Source organism: Triturus cristatus, chromosome 3_2, assembly GCF_964204655.1.
Source record: "Triturus cristatus chromosome 3_2, aTriCri1.1, whole genome shotgun sequence".
In the NCBI taxonomy this organism is placed as follows: Eukaryota; Metazoa; Chordata; class Amphibia; order Caudata; family Salamandridae; genus Triturus; species Triturus cristatus.
In genome coordinates this window covers 332,708,251-332,722,352 of record NC_140584.1, presented here as the reverse complement: position 1 = coordinate 332,722,352, position 14,102 = coordinate 332,708,251, and the positions used below count along the sequence as shown (strand labels likewise).

The 14,102-nt window shown below is 45.6% G+C and overlaps 1 protein-coding gene across 2 annotated transcripts in view; it reads left to right on the top strand.

Annotated features, from left to right (window-relative positions):
* Positions 1-14,102, top strand: part of KDM1A (lysine demethylase 1A) — a 718,736-nt gene that overhangs the window by 344,628 nt on the left and 360,006 nt on the right. For both annotated transcript variants that reach the window (XM_085647807.1, XM_085647806.1), the window contains exon 11: positions 3,847-3,920. In XM_085647807.1, coding sequence (XP_085503933.1) covers positions 3,847-3,920 — 74 coding nt within the window. The remainder of the gene's footprint in view (positions 1-3,846; positions 3,921-14,102) is intronic.

Here is a 14,102-nt window from a genome sequence, read left to right as displayed (position 1 = left end):
CCCCATTCATACAAAACATCGCTAATTCCGGAGGTTCGAATTGGCTGGAGATCACTACCAGTTCAAAGTTTTGCCATTCGGCCTTCACTCAGCGTCCATCATTGATTTAGGCCCAGATTTCTGTACTGGGGAGAATGTATGACATTGTTGTGCATTTTGTCCATCGATTGCTCTTTTTGCAGTTGCCACCCCGAGTGGGACGGGTATGCCCAGACGTGGGTCCCATGCTCTACATGCCACTGGAGTCGAGCTATCCTGGCTAATGAGGGCTGAAGCCCGAAACCGGTCCTAGGACGCGGGTTTCCAGTCCAGGTAGGACCTGGCCTGGCAGTTCTGGCTGGACTGTTCTCATTGGGCGCAGGGTCAAGACTGATTTGCATATGGCTGGGTCCAAACTGGAATGGCATGGTGAGCAAAAAAACGATGGATTTAGGCCCAGACCGCTGTACTGGGGTGAATGTATGACATTGTTCTGCATTCTGTCTATTAATTGTTCTTTTTGCATTCCAAAAAAAAAACTACAGAGCATAAGGCTGGAAGCCCTATGCCAATAGACTTTAATGCATCTCCACAGCCCATATCACCATCCTCCACACAGATAGAAGCAGGTAGTCAATCCCTATACACAGGATTCAGACTTTCAAGCACAGAGCCATGGAATGACTGACATAGTGCTGCCAGATACGAACATAGAACCCCCATTATCAACAAAGTTATCTCACTCAGACAATACAATACAGTGTTATTCAATGTATAGCTGAATACCGCAAGGTACAAATGCACACCACAGAGGAGGACACAGATTTCCTAGTAGAGACACTCTCTAAAACGGAGTTCTCAGTGCAATATTTTCCAATGCTAGAGTCTGTGCTCAGGGTCTCCAAGTACATGTTTAAAGACCCAGTCAAGACCAGAGTCTCCACACCACGTATGGAAGGAAGTATAAACCTTCCCCCAATAACCCTCTTTATATTAGGGCACATCCAACTGCTGATTCCCTGCTGTGACAGCAGTGAGGAAAAGAGCAGCGCCCCAAGGTACTGGAGACGCACCACCTCCAGATAAGGAAAGTGAGCATATTGATGTGGCAAGGAAGAGGGTGGCAGCTGGACACACCAATCACAGGCGTATAGCTAATTCAGTAGGACTCCTAGACAGGTACAACAGGGCAACATGGGATGAGATGGATGATCTTATTCAATATCTGCCTGAGCAGTACAGAAAGAGGGGAAGACCAAGTTTCAGAGGGTATACAAGTGTGTAATGCAAGCATCTGTTGTGCCCTAGAAGGTGTGGACAGGGCTGCAAGTGGAATAAATTCCTCTATACTTCTACAAAGACATTCATGGCTGCGCATCTCAGATTTAGGCCAGAGATGCAACGACATCTATTTAATATCCCATGTGCTGGGAAACAGCTATTTGTGTCAGAGGTAGATTCCAATTTAGAGAAGATAATGAATGAAAGACTGCTAAAACTATGGGAGCCTTGCAGTCTCCTACGCCAAGACAATAGTCCTTTCGAAGCTATCAGGGAAGAGAGGTTTCCAAAACCACCACTCTTGGCACCCAAACTTCGCAAAAACTGCAGCAGCAATACCTCCAGCAAACTGGCAAGAGCTATTACAGAGGAGGGTTTAAACAAAGCGGTAAAAGTAGAGTAATTCCCACAAGGGGAGTCTCTACCTCTAAACAGCGACTTACCTTCTGTTCCCCCCGATCATACAACACCTGTCGGGGGCGTCTATAGCAATTTCACCAGTTATGGCCAGATGGAACATCAGTCATGTGGGTGCTAGACATTATCCGCAAGGGGTATTGCCTACAACTAAAAAGGCCAGGGGCAGCTCCTCTGTAATGGCGGAGGATCGTCTCCCCACTCGTCAGTCACAGAAAAGTAAAATGATAATGAAACAATATAATTGTATTTTTCTGTGACTGGCTCTGACTTGCGTGCAGGACGGAGCCATGACAGGCAGGTCGTATACACTTAGAAGTGCTCAAGTATGTTTGGCTGGCCGTTCTAGGTTGGCCACACATACATGCACACTTCTATTCCTCCAACCCAGCTGTGTTCACAGCTGGGTTGGAGAAAAGCCGCAGGCTATACAGCAATGTCTGAGCAGCAGAGCAGGCCACTCAGACCAATCCTGGCACTGCCCTCCCAGCAGGAGAGCAGCGTCTGGATTGGCTGAGCGGCCTCTGCCTTTCTAGAGACTGCTGGGAGTGCTCCGAGGCAGCCGACCGAGGCTGCGGCGAATGGCAAGTTTAAATAAAAAAATTTTTAAAAAAGAGTTTCCTCCACTAACCCCCGCTTGCCTGTCCGCCCCCCGCCTCTCCCCCAACTTCATTTTGTGGTGGCCGCCCCTGAAAAGGGCACCCATCAAACGTTCCTCCTCACAAACAAACCCTCAGCATGTACACCTTCTCAAGGAAGAGGATACAGCTCTGCTTATATTTTATCTCAATTCGGCCATACTTCTACTGCCAGCACTTGCCGCCAAAAGTTTGCCTCTATGATTTAATAAACCTAAAAATAGAGGGGCATATACATGCTGCTCTGATTAGTAATTGTGGGGATATTTTGGCTCCATATACTTTTTTTCCACACGATCTACCGCTGCTTATCCATGACTGCATAGATGGAAATTATACAATTTCTAATAAACCCTGTTCTCATCATGTGTATGGTAGGTAGCATGTTGTTTCCATGATGACTCACTGTAAGAATCAGTTCCTAGGTAACAATAGGCAGGAACAACTGCTAGAAACCATGGCTAGTGTTGGTTATTTAAAGAATTAGGCTTTCATTACAAACTTTAAGAGCTAAGTTCTAATCCCTTAGCAAGCAGAAATATGCTCAGGGATCGAACTTAAAAGCTGTGTGATAATCACACACTAAATGTTTCTCTGATAAATTTGGACAGGTTTAACCTGCAGGAATCTGTTGGGGGAGAAAAGGCTGGTAAAACAAGAAACCAAGTTGAAAAACTAGAAACACAGATTAAATATCCTACCCTATTACCTCACAACTTGCAGTGCGGGCCTTAATAAATACCTAATTTTAGTCTTGTTTATGTTTTTTACTGTTAGTGTTTTCTATATAGTTTGCATTATATTCAGTTTTATTCACAAACCAACTGAAGTTACATTTAAGAGGAGTAAGTCACTGGCATACAACAAGAATGCCTTGAGCCCAATTTAAGGTAGAAAGAACTTGTCTCTTACAGCACCAGGAAGTTTCGCCTGTTATTTGTGTGAATTAGTCTACAATATTCATTACTTTTATCTTAAAGCACTTGCACCAAGAACCTTCATGGTGCTCAACAGTAACAATTGACACTTAGCAAACTTTCATCAAATTTAAGTTTAGCTCTTAAACTTCCACACCTGTAACAACAACAAATCCTGATAGTATATCATCTAGCTTTGTGGTATTGAGTTTAAGAAGACTGCTGCCTCATGACATTATCCTCAATAATGCTTGCAAGTACGGCTTCCATTTTAGGTGTTAGGTTTATAAAAGAGTAAATTAATGTGGGGATGCATGTTTAAATTTAAAAATCGTTTTTGTTCTTATGAATCCAACATTCATTCCCAAACAGATTTTCCTTGTCTTGTTGTGAACATCAACGATACCAGCCCCCGAAGACCAGTAAAACGTGCGCAATGCTTATCTGTGATAAAACAGCCTGTGCATTTGTTAAACAATGGCTTGCATGCAATCTTGAATGTAAACGGTGTAGCTACATTGCTAGTAGAGATGTTTTGTTCAGTTTACATTGTGAGTAGTATCAACCACCATAGGTAACAGATTGTCCACCGACCTTGTATATTTGCATTTAAGGAATATGATGATTTGGCAGAAATTCAAGGAAAGCTTGAAGAGAAACTCCAAGAACTTGAAGCCAATCCTCCAAGGTAAATCATAAATCCAATGTCCAGATGATTTGATTAACTTGTGATTTTGTAACTGTAAAATGTTGTCATAAAAAAAGCATTTATTTAATGTGACCTATTAATTTCAGTAAATCCTATACAAGTTGATATTCATAATATAAAACCTCAGTAAAATAAATGATCAAATTTAGAAATTGTCAGAAGTGTATATCTTGATGAAATCACTATGTACTATTTTTTAGGCAAGCAGAGTCCTGTAAACACTATCTGATCGAGACTTCTAGCAGTAGATTCCTTACCTTTTGAATTTCCCCAGGCATCGGACTGGATCAGGAAGATTTTTCATGAGCAGTAGCGCTGCATACTGGAAGGTGGCGACAATCGTCTCTGTGTCTGTCAGCGGCAGTGTCTGCGCCGGAAGAGACGTCGCAGTACCTATATAGGTGCCACCCAGGCACACTGATGTCAGTTCTTTTCTTTGCGTACCAGCCAGCACCGATCCGGAGAAGAGCTACTGGCTTTTTTCAACATTCTGTAACTACTCTGGTAAGAGCCACAAAAAAAAGAGCAAGAACATTAATTGCTCTTTGACTTCTCCTCGTCCTTTGGTGGATGAGCTGAGGAAGCATCCGGTTTCTTGCCTTGGCCGGTTCCACGCTTCCCGAATTTATAAAAGGCCGGAGTGACCCCCACCAATCTCAAGGAGTTCTATGAGTCCATATGCTTCATATTTGGGTGGGCCTGTCATAAGTCCTGTGCAGGCCCATTGTCATTTTCCCTGTTAGCATAAGTGTGTTGCAGGCTGTCTTCTGCTTTGCACACCTGACCTTACAGGCATATTTTGTTTTATACCGCAGTGTACTTCCACACAAAACATGCTGTTGTTTTGCCCTCTGTTCTTTTCTTGGGATTTAGTCTGCACATGTAGACGAGGTCGAACAACAAAGCCCCTTTTTATTCTGTTCTGGTCAGGCCCTAGCACTTAGACAAAACACACAAATGCTGCTGTTTGGGTACACATACTTTTGTCATATAGGTATGCATAGATAGGTAACACACACTTGGAGAGGGAGCTTTCCAGGAAAAAGATTGTGACAAGCGTCTCGGATGTAGAACTTTGATCTGCTTTTACTGAGGTACGGGGTCTGCTGTTATCACCTAGAGATTTTCTGATATATAATAATTTCGCTTCTGTCGAAGGGGAGGGAGGTTAGGCTACATTGTCATATATATATATTGACGGCTCTATTTATTATTTACGGACTACTTGCTATTCTAACTATCTTTGTGTTAGGCATTTTTCTACTTCTTGTAGCACGTATCCTGCATACTAGAGACAATAGTTAATGTAAACATTTGGAGCTTTTCTCGTGTTTGTCAGAACTTATTGTGGACTAGTAAGAGTGTGTGAGTGAAAAAGTGTGTCCTGCAACCGCGATTCCTGAGAGGGTCGGAGTGTTGTGTTCTGGGATGTCTAATCACTTGTTCCTCTGTGAGTGAGTAGGATGGCAAGTGAGACACTATTACTAGTCGGTCCTGGGCTTGTGGCTGCTCTGTTGGTACGATGACTCAGTCCCTGATTACTAAGGTCCTATAATCCCAAGCATAGTTCTGTGACTCCGCAGAGTTCCTGCAACAGCCCAACTCCATTTACGTGCCTTCAGGCCCTGCGGAGTCAGAAAGGGCCCCATCTGGTTCTGCGCTAGTGTCTCCAGCTCAGGCTCTAGTGGGGCCCCATGGGTCCATTCCTGGATCTGGACCAACGCCGGTCATGCCATCTCGACCTTCCTCAATGCTCCCTGCCCCATCCCCAACACTGAGCCAAATGGGCGTTGCATGAAACCTACTCTGATGCCGGCCCGAGCCTTGCCTCCTAAATTGGAGCCCAAGTCTTATTCTCATTGGCTGGGCCTTAGTGGAAGAATTGTAGAGGTCACTAGACCGTTTAGAATACCAGCTCAACAAGGAAGTATGGACTGGTGTAAGGAACTGGGAGAGGCCTACTGCCTGGATACTTTAGAAGATGCTTGTCTTCTTTCTCCCCTAACGTGGCTACGGAGGAGGGAGCGTCCTATGCAGCTTCAGCTACCCTTTGTTGCTGTCAAGACTATTCTCTTGACTAAAGTGCTACAACCAGTAGTTTCCACGTCGGAACCCCTTCCCATTCAGTGATGCCTTTACTGATGTCCTTTTGGGTACTAGTTCCACACCCAGCACAGGGGCTCCTGGAAAGGACAATTAAACTCTGCCATTGCCCCACAACTGGGGACCCAAACTTCCTCACACCATAACCTTCCCTTGAGAACTTGGTGGACCAAGCCTCCACCTCCCAAGGTGCTTTCCCGCATAGGGTATCTAAGAAGCTGGATTAATTTGGAAAGATGTTTTCTTCCTCCAGTCTGGCATTGCGGTCCATGAACACCACATGACTTTTGGCCAGTTATTCCCACACTTTGTGGGATATAGTTGTGCAAGTGCTGCCACAGGTCCCAGAGGAGGCCCGGGCTGAACTCTTCCCAAGCTGTCACTGACTGGAGAGATGCAGCAAAGTTCACTATTCGATGTGGACTTGACACGACCAACTCGATAGGAGAGCGGTTTCCACAACAGTGGTCCTTCGGCACCACACCTGTCTGAAGGACGACTGCCTTTTCGGGGGATGTCCAAGCTTCCCTTATGGACATGCCATTCGATAGCACCAGTCTTTTTGGTGACAAGGGATATTCGTCTCTCAAACACTTTAAGGTTTCTCATGCTATGGCCAGTTCCTTAAGCCTCTCTGAGGCCCCACTTCCACCCCAATCTGCATTTTGCTCCTTCGTGACTACAGAAGGGGCTTCCCGCCGCTCCAGTTCCCATCCATCCACAGCGCCTTGCATGCTCCCCAGCCTCTACGTGGATGAGGGTGCGATATCCAAAGACCTGGTAGGTCAGGTGGCCAGCGGTCTGGCCAGAAGCCCCCCCCCACCCACCCACCCCTGCCTGTCTACTGCATCTGTCTCCAAACCCTCCTAGTGTGCCACTTTTCTGCCATGGGCCTCCAGTTGGCAGCAGGATTCCCCATCATTGACAGTCCATAACATGGGACAGGTGGTTTTGCAAATTGTCTGAAAGGGGCTACTCCCTCCACTTCGAGTCTACCCCTCCCCTGTGCTACCATCTCTCAGTCGGCTGACAGAGGATCATCTGTCTTTTCTCAATGAGGAGGTCACAGCTGTCTTCGCCAAGGCAGCCATATAAAGAGTTCCGGTGCCATAGGTAGGCTGTGGTTGTTATCCCGCTACTTTCTAGTTACCAAAAAGGACAAAGGGCTTTGTGCTGTCTTCAATGTCCAAACTCTCAATTTCTTCCTCAAAAAGGACAATTTCAAAATGCTCAGGTCTGGTCTGCCCGGGACCAAGTTGACTGGATGGTAGCGTTGGGCTTGCTGGACTTTTATTTTCCTATTCCCGCCCTGCCTGCCCACCAGCGCTATTTAAGGTTTACGGCATGCCACAAGCACTTTCAGTTCGCAGTGCTCCTTTTTTTCGCCTTACCAGCGCCCCCGGGGTGTTCACCAAGGTGATGGCGCTAGTTGCACCTCATTTGCGGAGGTCAGAGGTGCCAGTCTTCCCCCTACCTCAACCACTGGCTGCTGAAGGGTGGCTCGCACGCTGTTGTCTCCCACCTCCAGACTATGGCAAACCTTGTGCACTTACTGGGGGTTCACCATCAATGTGATGAAGTCACACCTGACTCCCTGTCGGGCACTCCCTTCCATCTGAGCTGTTCTGGGCACTGTGCAGTTTTAGGCTTATCTTCCAAAGCGGCAAGTCCAAGATATTCTGGCTACGATACTGAGATTTCAGACTTTATCCTGGGTTTCGATGAGGCTGACTCTCGGGTGCTGGGCCTAATGGCATCCCGCATACTTCTGATGACACATGCCAGATGGCATATGTGGGCTCTGCAGTGGGACTTAAAATTCCAGTGGGTGCAACATCAGGGGAATTTCTCTGACCTGATCCATATCTTGGCAGCTACTTCAAATGATCTGCAGTGGTGGCTAACAAACAGCAGTTGGGTCAGAGGCAGACCCTTCTCCCTTCCCCAACAAGATCTTGCAGTAGTGACAGATGCATCACTCTTGGGATGGGGTGGACATCTGGGAGAAGTTAAGCTCAGAGGACTCTAGTCTCCGGCGAATCTGGATCCACATCAACCTGCTGGAGCTCTGTGCGATCCAACTGGCATTGAAAGCCTTTCTGCCCTCCATAAGGGGAAGGCTGGTACAAGTGTTCAGAATACACCACCACCATGTGGTACTGCAACAAACATGGCAGGTGGGATTGTGGACCCTATGTCAAGAGGCTCTGCCCCTCTGGACATCGCTGGAACAGCAGTGCATTCCCCTGGTGATTTAACACCTGGCGGGTTCTCTGAACATTAGAGTGGACAAACTCAGCTGAATATGCCTAGCGGATCCCGAATGGCATCTCCACCCGCAGGTGGCGCAAGGATCTTTCAGCTGTGGGTAGAGCCTTGGTTAGATCTGTTTGCCTCTGCAGAGAACACGCAATGTCTGTAATGTTATCTTGACAGACAGGTAGCCCTCCACCAAAAGGTACACGCCTGCCATTGGAAATAATTTGTGGCATGGTGTTGTAGAAAAATCAGTTGATCCCCTTTCTGCCTCTATTTGAAGTTCTGCTTTTTATTAGATCGAGCATCAGTACGCATGCACTCGTGTGCAAGACCTGCCGTAATCACTCTACGGGGTAGCATTACAGCTAGTGCTTGCCATTGGTTCAAAACTCTATTGCTTTTGTTATCTGGCTCCTTATTGGCCGGTGCTCCTGATACATCACTTCGTTTGTATGCCAAGAGCACCGACCAACTACAGTTTCCCTACACTGTTGCCTTTTATCTATTTAGTTATGGACTACTTTGTTTTTTCTTTTTTCAAGAGCCCCACTCCGAGCTCTACCTTTAATGGGGGTCGTGCCGCTATTAAAGTGAAAGCACGGAGCGAGCTCAACTTCTTTTAGGATTTTCTGTCAGATTGTCTGCTTCTGTTACCGTCTCGGATTGCGTTCCGTGTAGCCCAGATGTGCCTCCCTATTACTTTGGCCACAGCACTAATTATTTGCTGCAAGTCCCACTGGCCTTCGCCACTACTTGTGTTTTTTATTTAACATTACGGTGCACCCTCAAAAATTGTGCCTGTCCGCAGCCCCCTCCGTCCTGGCGCCATGCTTTAGGTTTTAGCACGGCATCCGCTTTTACAATAACATGGCCGTACAATCAACAGTGGCGGCCACAGCCCCCTCCCGCCGCGCTTTAATTTAAGTGCTTTTTTACATTGACAGAATATATGGAAGCATTCAAGCGGCTGACAGATGCAGTGTAAGTAAAACATTTCTTATTTTTCCTACACCACATGCTTTAGCTTTAATATGGCGCACTCCGACCTTTCTTTTGTTGTGCACTCTGCACGCAAACACTTTTTTAAAAAAATTTAAATTGACAACAGAGGCGCCGTTCTGTGTAGCCCAAATGTGCCTCCTCATTACTTGTGCCACAGCACTAATTATTTTCTGTAACTCCTGCGGACCTTCGACGCTGCTCTCATCAGTGCTTGTTTCCCCTAAATTGGGCCAACCCTCATCTCCCTTACTCCATCCCCCGATGCCTCTCCCGGCAGCTGCCTTGCCTCTTTCACCTGGTAGCCCGGCCATAGAGGAGGGGAAGGAGGAAAAGGAAGGATCTATCACAGTGAACATCCCCGTGGCTCGGGTGAGATAATCAGTCCCCATTATAATAACTGTAGACGGGGGTAAAACATGTGTGTTTATTTAATTAGCACTGTGTTTTCAGCTGATCCTCGTTAATTGCTTTAAACGATCGAGAATCGCCTGAAAACCCAACTGCTTGCAGCTTGTTTTCAGCCTATCCTCGCCCCTCCCCTCCAGCTCCTCTATCCTGGTTTACTTTATCAGCAACCAAGCCGAGCATAGTCCCTAGTACACCCCTGCCCTTGCTGCTCCATCTCTTGTTGGTTCCCCTCCTTCCCCGCCTCCTTCCAGTAGTTCCTGCTTGCTTTCCCTGCCACACCACCCTACCCTCTGTCCTGCTTTAACCCCTTGCGTGCGCATGACGGAACCACGCCGTCATGAGCCACGGGCGGCGTGTGCTCATGACGGCGTGGTTCCGTCATGCTGTGGCCGCTCCGCCCACGCGTCACTGATTCCCCGCTGGTGCGGGCGAAATAACCAGTGGGCGGAGTCCTGACAGAACCACACCGTCATGAGCACAGCTCGCCCGTGACTCATGACGGCGTGGTTCTGTCACGAGCATGGCGGCGCCGCGCTCACCCCGCACCCCCCCCCCCCCCCCCTAGCGCCACGGCGGAATTTGCGCCACGGCGAAGGGCCCTGGTGTTTGTTTACAGCATCTGTAGATGTTTCCTGTTTTAAAAACACTTGCTCCTGGGACCTGTTTCTAAGGTTCGGGGTTCGGGTTTTTTTTTTTGTTTGTTTTTTCCATCTTCCAATCTGCAATAATTATTTAACATTTTTATTTTAGTAAGCTCAAATGTTAAACGTTAATGTAAACATTCTAAGCTGAACAGCTTTTCACTTTGCATAAATGCTAACGGTTCCTATAGTAAAAGTTCGATAATTAGCTCCTACAAGTACTTAATCTGTTCTTTACTCCGGTTTAGAGCAGGGAGGTATCAGAGCAAACTTTGAAAGAATTGTTGAGTTTGGGGGCAGGAGGCGGGTGGTGTAGGACTCTCTGGCTTCTGTGTAGCAGGTTTGTACAATCGAAGCATTATCTTGGATGAGTAGATGTGTTACAGGTAAGTAAGTGTGTTGGTAGCACTTACATACAGACTGTTATGTTGCTAAAACCTAAATCTTTGTCATCATATGCCTTTTTTTTTCTCTACGATTATTCATTTTCCTCTGCCGATTGAGGATTTTTCTGCTCAATACATTTTCTAATATAGAATTACTTTAAGGACCTTTATCTTTACACAGCACCCATATTTGCATTATCTCATGAGTTTAATTGAGTAATTTAATCAATACCGGCGGTCAGTTCGCATGCTTAATTATAGCAGCCTTTGTAGTCCTCCTCGCTAATTTCCAAACATCCATTGTTAGAGCTTGGAGAGTTTTCAGTGAGAAATGCAGCATTACTGCTACAAAAGGATTACAGAAAAAGTGACAAGCGTTCTGTTTCGGTTTGCTACTGCACTACTTTCAAAACTGAGTCGTTACAACCCTATTGTTGACCCTAAATAAAAAAGATTGCAGATATATGTCCTTGTTGTATGGAATGCTCTGGTATTGTATTTCACCTGCAAATATTCCACTTTTTGTTTCACTGGCCATATAAAATGTTATGTCAGACAACTGAAATGCTAAATTGGAACAGGTGAAAACAGTTTTAAATATGGCCCACTTTTTGTAATTCCTGCAAGTCTTGGCAAAAGGAGGCTAGACTGTTTCCTTCAAACATGTGTGAATATTGCTGTAACAACAAGTACAACCAGGTCCTGAAAAATGACATCCATGCGAGAGTGTTTTACATACAGAGTAAAAAACAAAATCTATTTAGAACTCATCTTATGAATCTAACAACAAAGGTGCAGTGGCCTCACTTCTCCTGCTACCACTGTTAACATAGGAATCATCAAAGCTTCTCCAGTTCATAGCTGCAGATTCACGGAACAACCCAAACAAAGTAGAATATATTCAACAACACTTTGCCTTCTGTCAGCAGGAACAAATTACTTATGTCCCACAATTTACAAATCACAGCTAAGCTGATGTTGGTGCAACTTTTCCTTTAACATATTAAAGACATTCTTGTGCTAAAGTAGCACTTTTATCAAAGATCCACTGAATGAGATTGGTTGTACATGGTCATTGTTACTCAGTACCAAGGTGATGACTGTCCTGGACAATGCTCACATCTCATAAATTGTCCAGTGCGGCTGTCCATGTCTAAGCAACTCGCAGTATCAGCACAAAGCTGAGGTCCTAAGAGCAATTGGCATTAACTGCCATTGTGAACGTATTTTAACATCTCTGCACGGTGTGACCTTCATAAAATGCTTAGACTACCGTTGTATAGAGCAGTCTCAAGGCCAGACCTAAAATTTGTTGGTTGCAAGCAAAATGTGAATGGCACTTGAACGGGCTAGGCCCCAAATAAAACAACGTCTACCGCTGTGAGGTGTAACGTCTATGGATTTTTATGGCTCAATATTTAAATAAATGCCTAATTTCACTCAATGTCACACTCTTCCATGCTACACATTTCCATTCCACACCACATAATTCAACAGTAAAGCACATAATTCAACTCAACAACACAATTGCACAACGCACCACATACATCCAATACACACTACAGAATTCCACATCATGCCACAAAATTCAATAGTATGCCACATAATTAAAGTACACATACCACAACAAATTATACCATTCCACATAATTACACTCTATTACACAAATGCCACTCCACTACACTTAATACCACCTAGTTACCACCTAATTACAAACCACACAAATCCACTGCACACCATGCCACATAATCCCCCCACACAAATCCTTTCAACACCACACGATTCCAGCACACAATTTCACAACTAACAATTCCAATCCTACCCACATATTTGCACTACACACCACATGCATCCACTGCAAACCAAAAAACATGGGTAAAAGACACTGTCATTTACAACACCAGTAGCTCTGACTCTTACAAATGCGAGACCTATTGCATTGCAAATGCTTGTTCTTTCTCTTGCCCTTCAGGGCTCTGCTCTCGGCACTCTTAAGGGCTGTCTTTCGGCCATTTCTGCTTTCTTGCGGTTGCATGATCAATCCTTTTTGTTCAAGCCCCCTATTGTACTCAGGTTCCTCAAAGGTCTAACTCATCTCTTCCCTCCATCCTCATTCATTATGTTTCAGTAGGACCTTAATATAGTTTTGCCTTTTTTTGATGTGTGCTCCTTTCGAGCCTCTACGCAATTGCCTCTTCAGACTTCCCGCAATGAAAACAGCCTTCCTTGTGGCAATTGCTTCTGCCCATAGAGTGGTTGAGCTGCAGGCCTGATCATCTGAGCTGCCTAACCTCTCAGTATGTTCTGACAAAGTGGTGCTTCTTACAAGTGCCTCCTTTCTACCAAAAGTAGTCCCCTCTTTTCTGGTAGGCCAATTTATCACCTTGCCTACCTTTTATGCTCCTCCACATCCCTTCAAAGAAGAGAAGCAACTCCACCACATGGACCCAGAAAGAGCGTGGTTGTTCTACGTTGACTGCACACAAGAGTTATGGGTGGTTGACCAGCTGTTCATGGGATATGTTGGCGCAAAGAAAGATTTTGCAGTGCAAAAGCGGACCATTTCCAGATGTATAATGCTCTGCATTAAAGTCTACTACACACTGGCCAAGGCACAACCTCCTGTGGGCTTGTAAGTTCATTCCATCAGAAATAAAGCTGAAACCACTGTGTTAGCTCGGGGAGTTTCAGTCCTTGACATCTGTCAGGGTGCAACGTGGGCGTCCGTGCACACGTTTGCCAAACCATACTGCCTGGACAGTTAGTTTTGCAGGGGTGGGCACTTTGTCCGTTTGGTCTTTAGACTTTCTTGTTTGAAATTAGTATGCAGACCCTCCTCCGGAGATGGTATTACTTGGGTATGTATTCAAAAGGTAAGGAGGCTGCGGCTAGAAGTCTCTATGAGATGAACAAGTTACTTTCCTTCGGTAACGCCTTATCTGGTAGAAACTATATCTAGCCGCAGATTACTTACAGACTCACCCATCCACCCTGCTCTGCAAACCGATTTGTAGGGACAGGGATATGACTCCTTTTTAGGACCCTATGTTTTGATACATAAGTGGTCAGTGTTCTTCATGTCTCCGCGCTTCTGGCGTGGAAAGTCGTGAAAAGTAAGTGATGTCAGTGTGCCTGGGTGGCGCCTATATAGGTATCCCAAAGTCATTTCAGGTACAGACAACACCAGCTACGGATGCAGAGCAGATCGATGCAGGGGTACTGCTCACAAAAAATCTTCCAGATCCATTTTGATGCCTGGGAAAATTTAAAAGGTAATGAATCTGCAGATAGATATAATCTCTACCAGATAAGGTGGACTGAAGCGAAGTAACTTGTTCGTTATGCACGTAATTCGTTTTTAG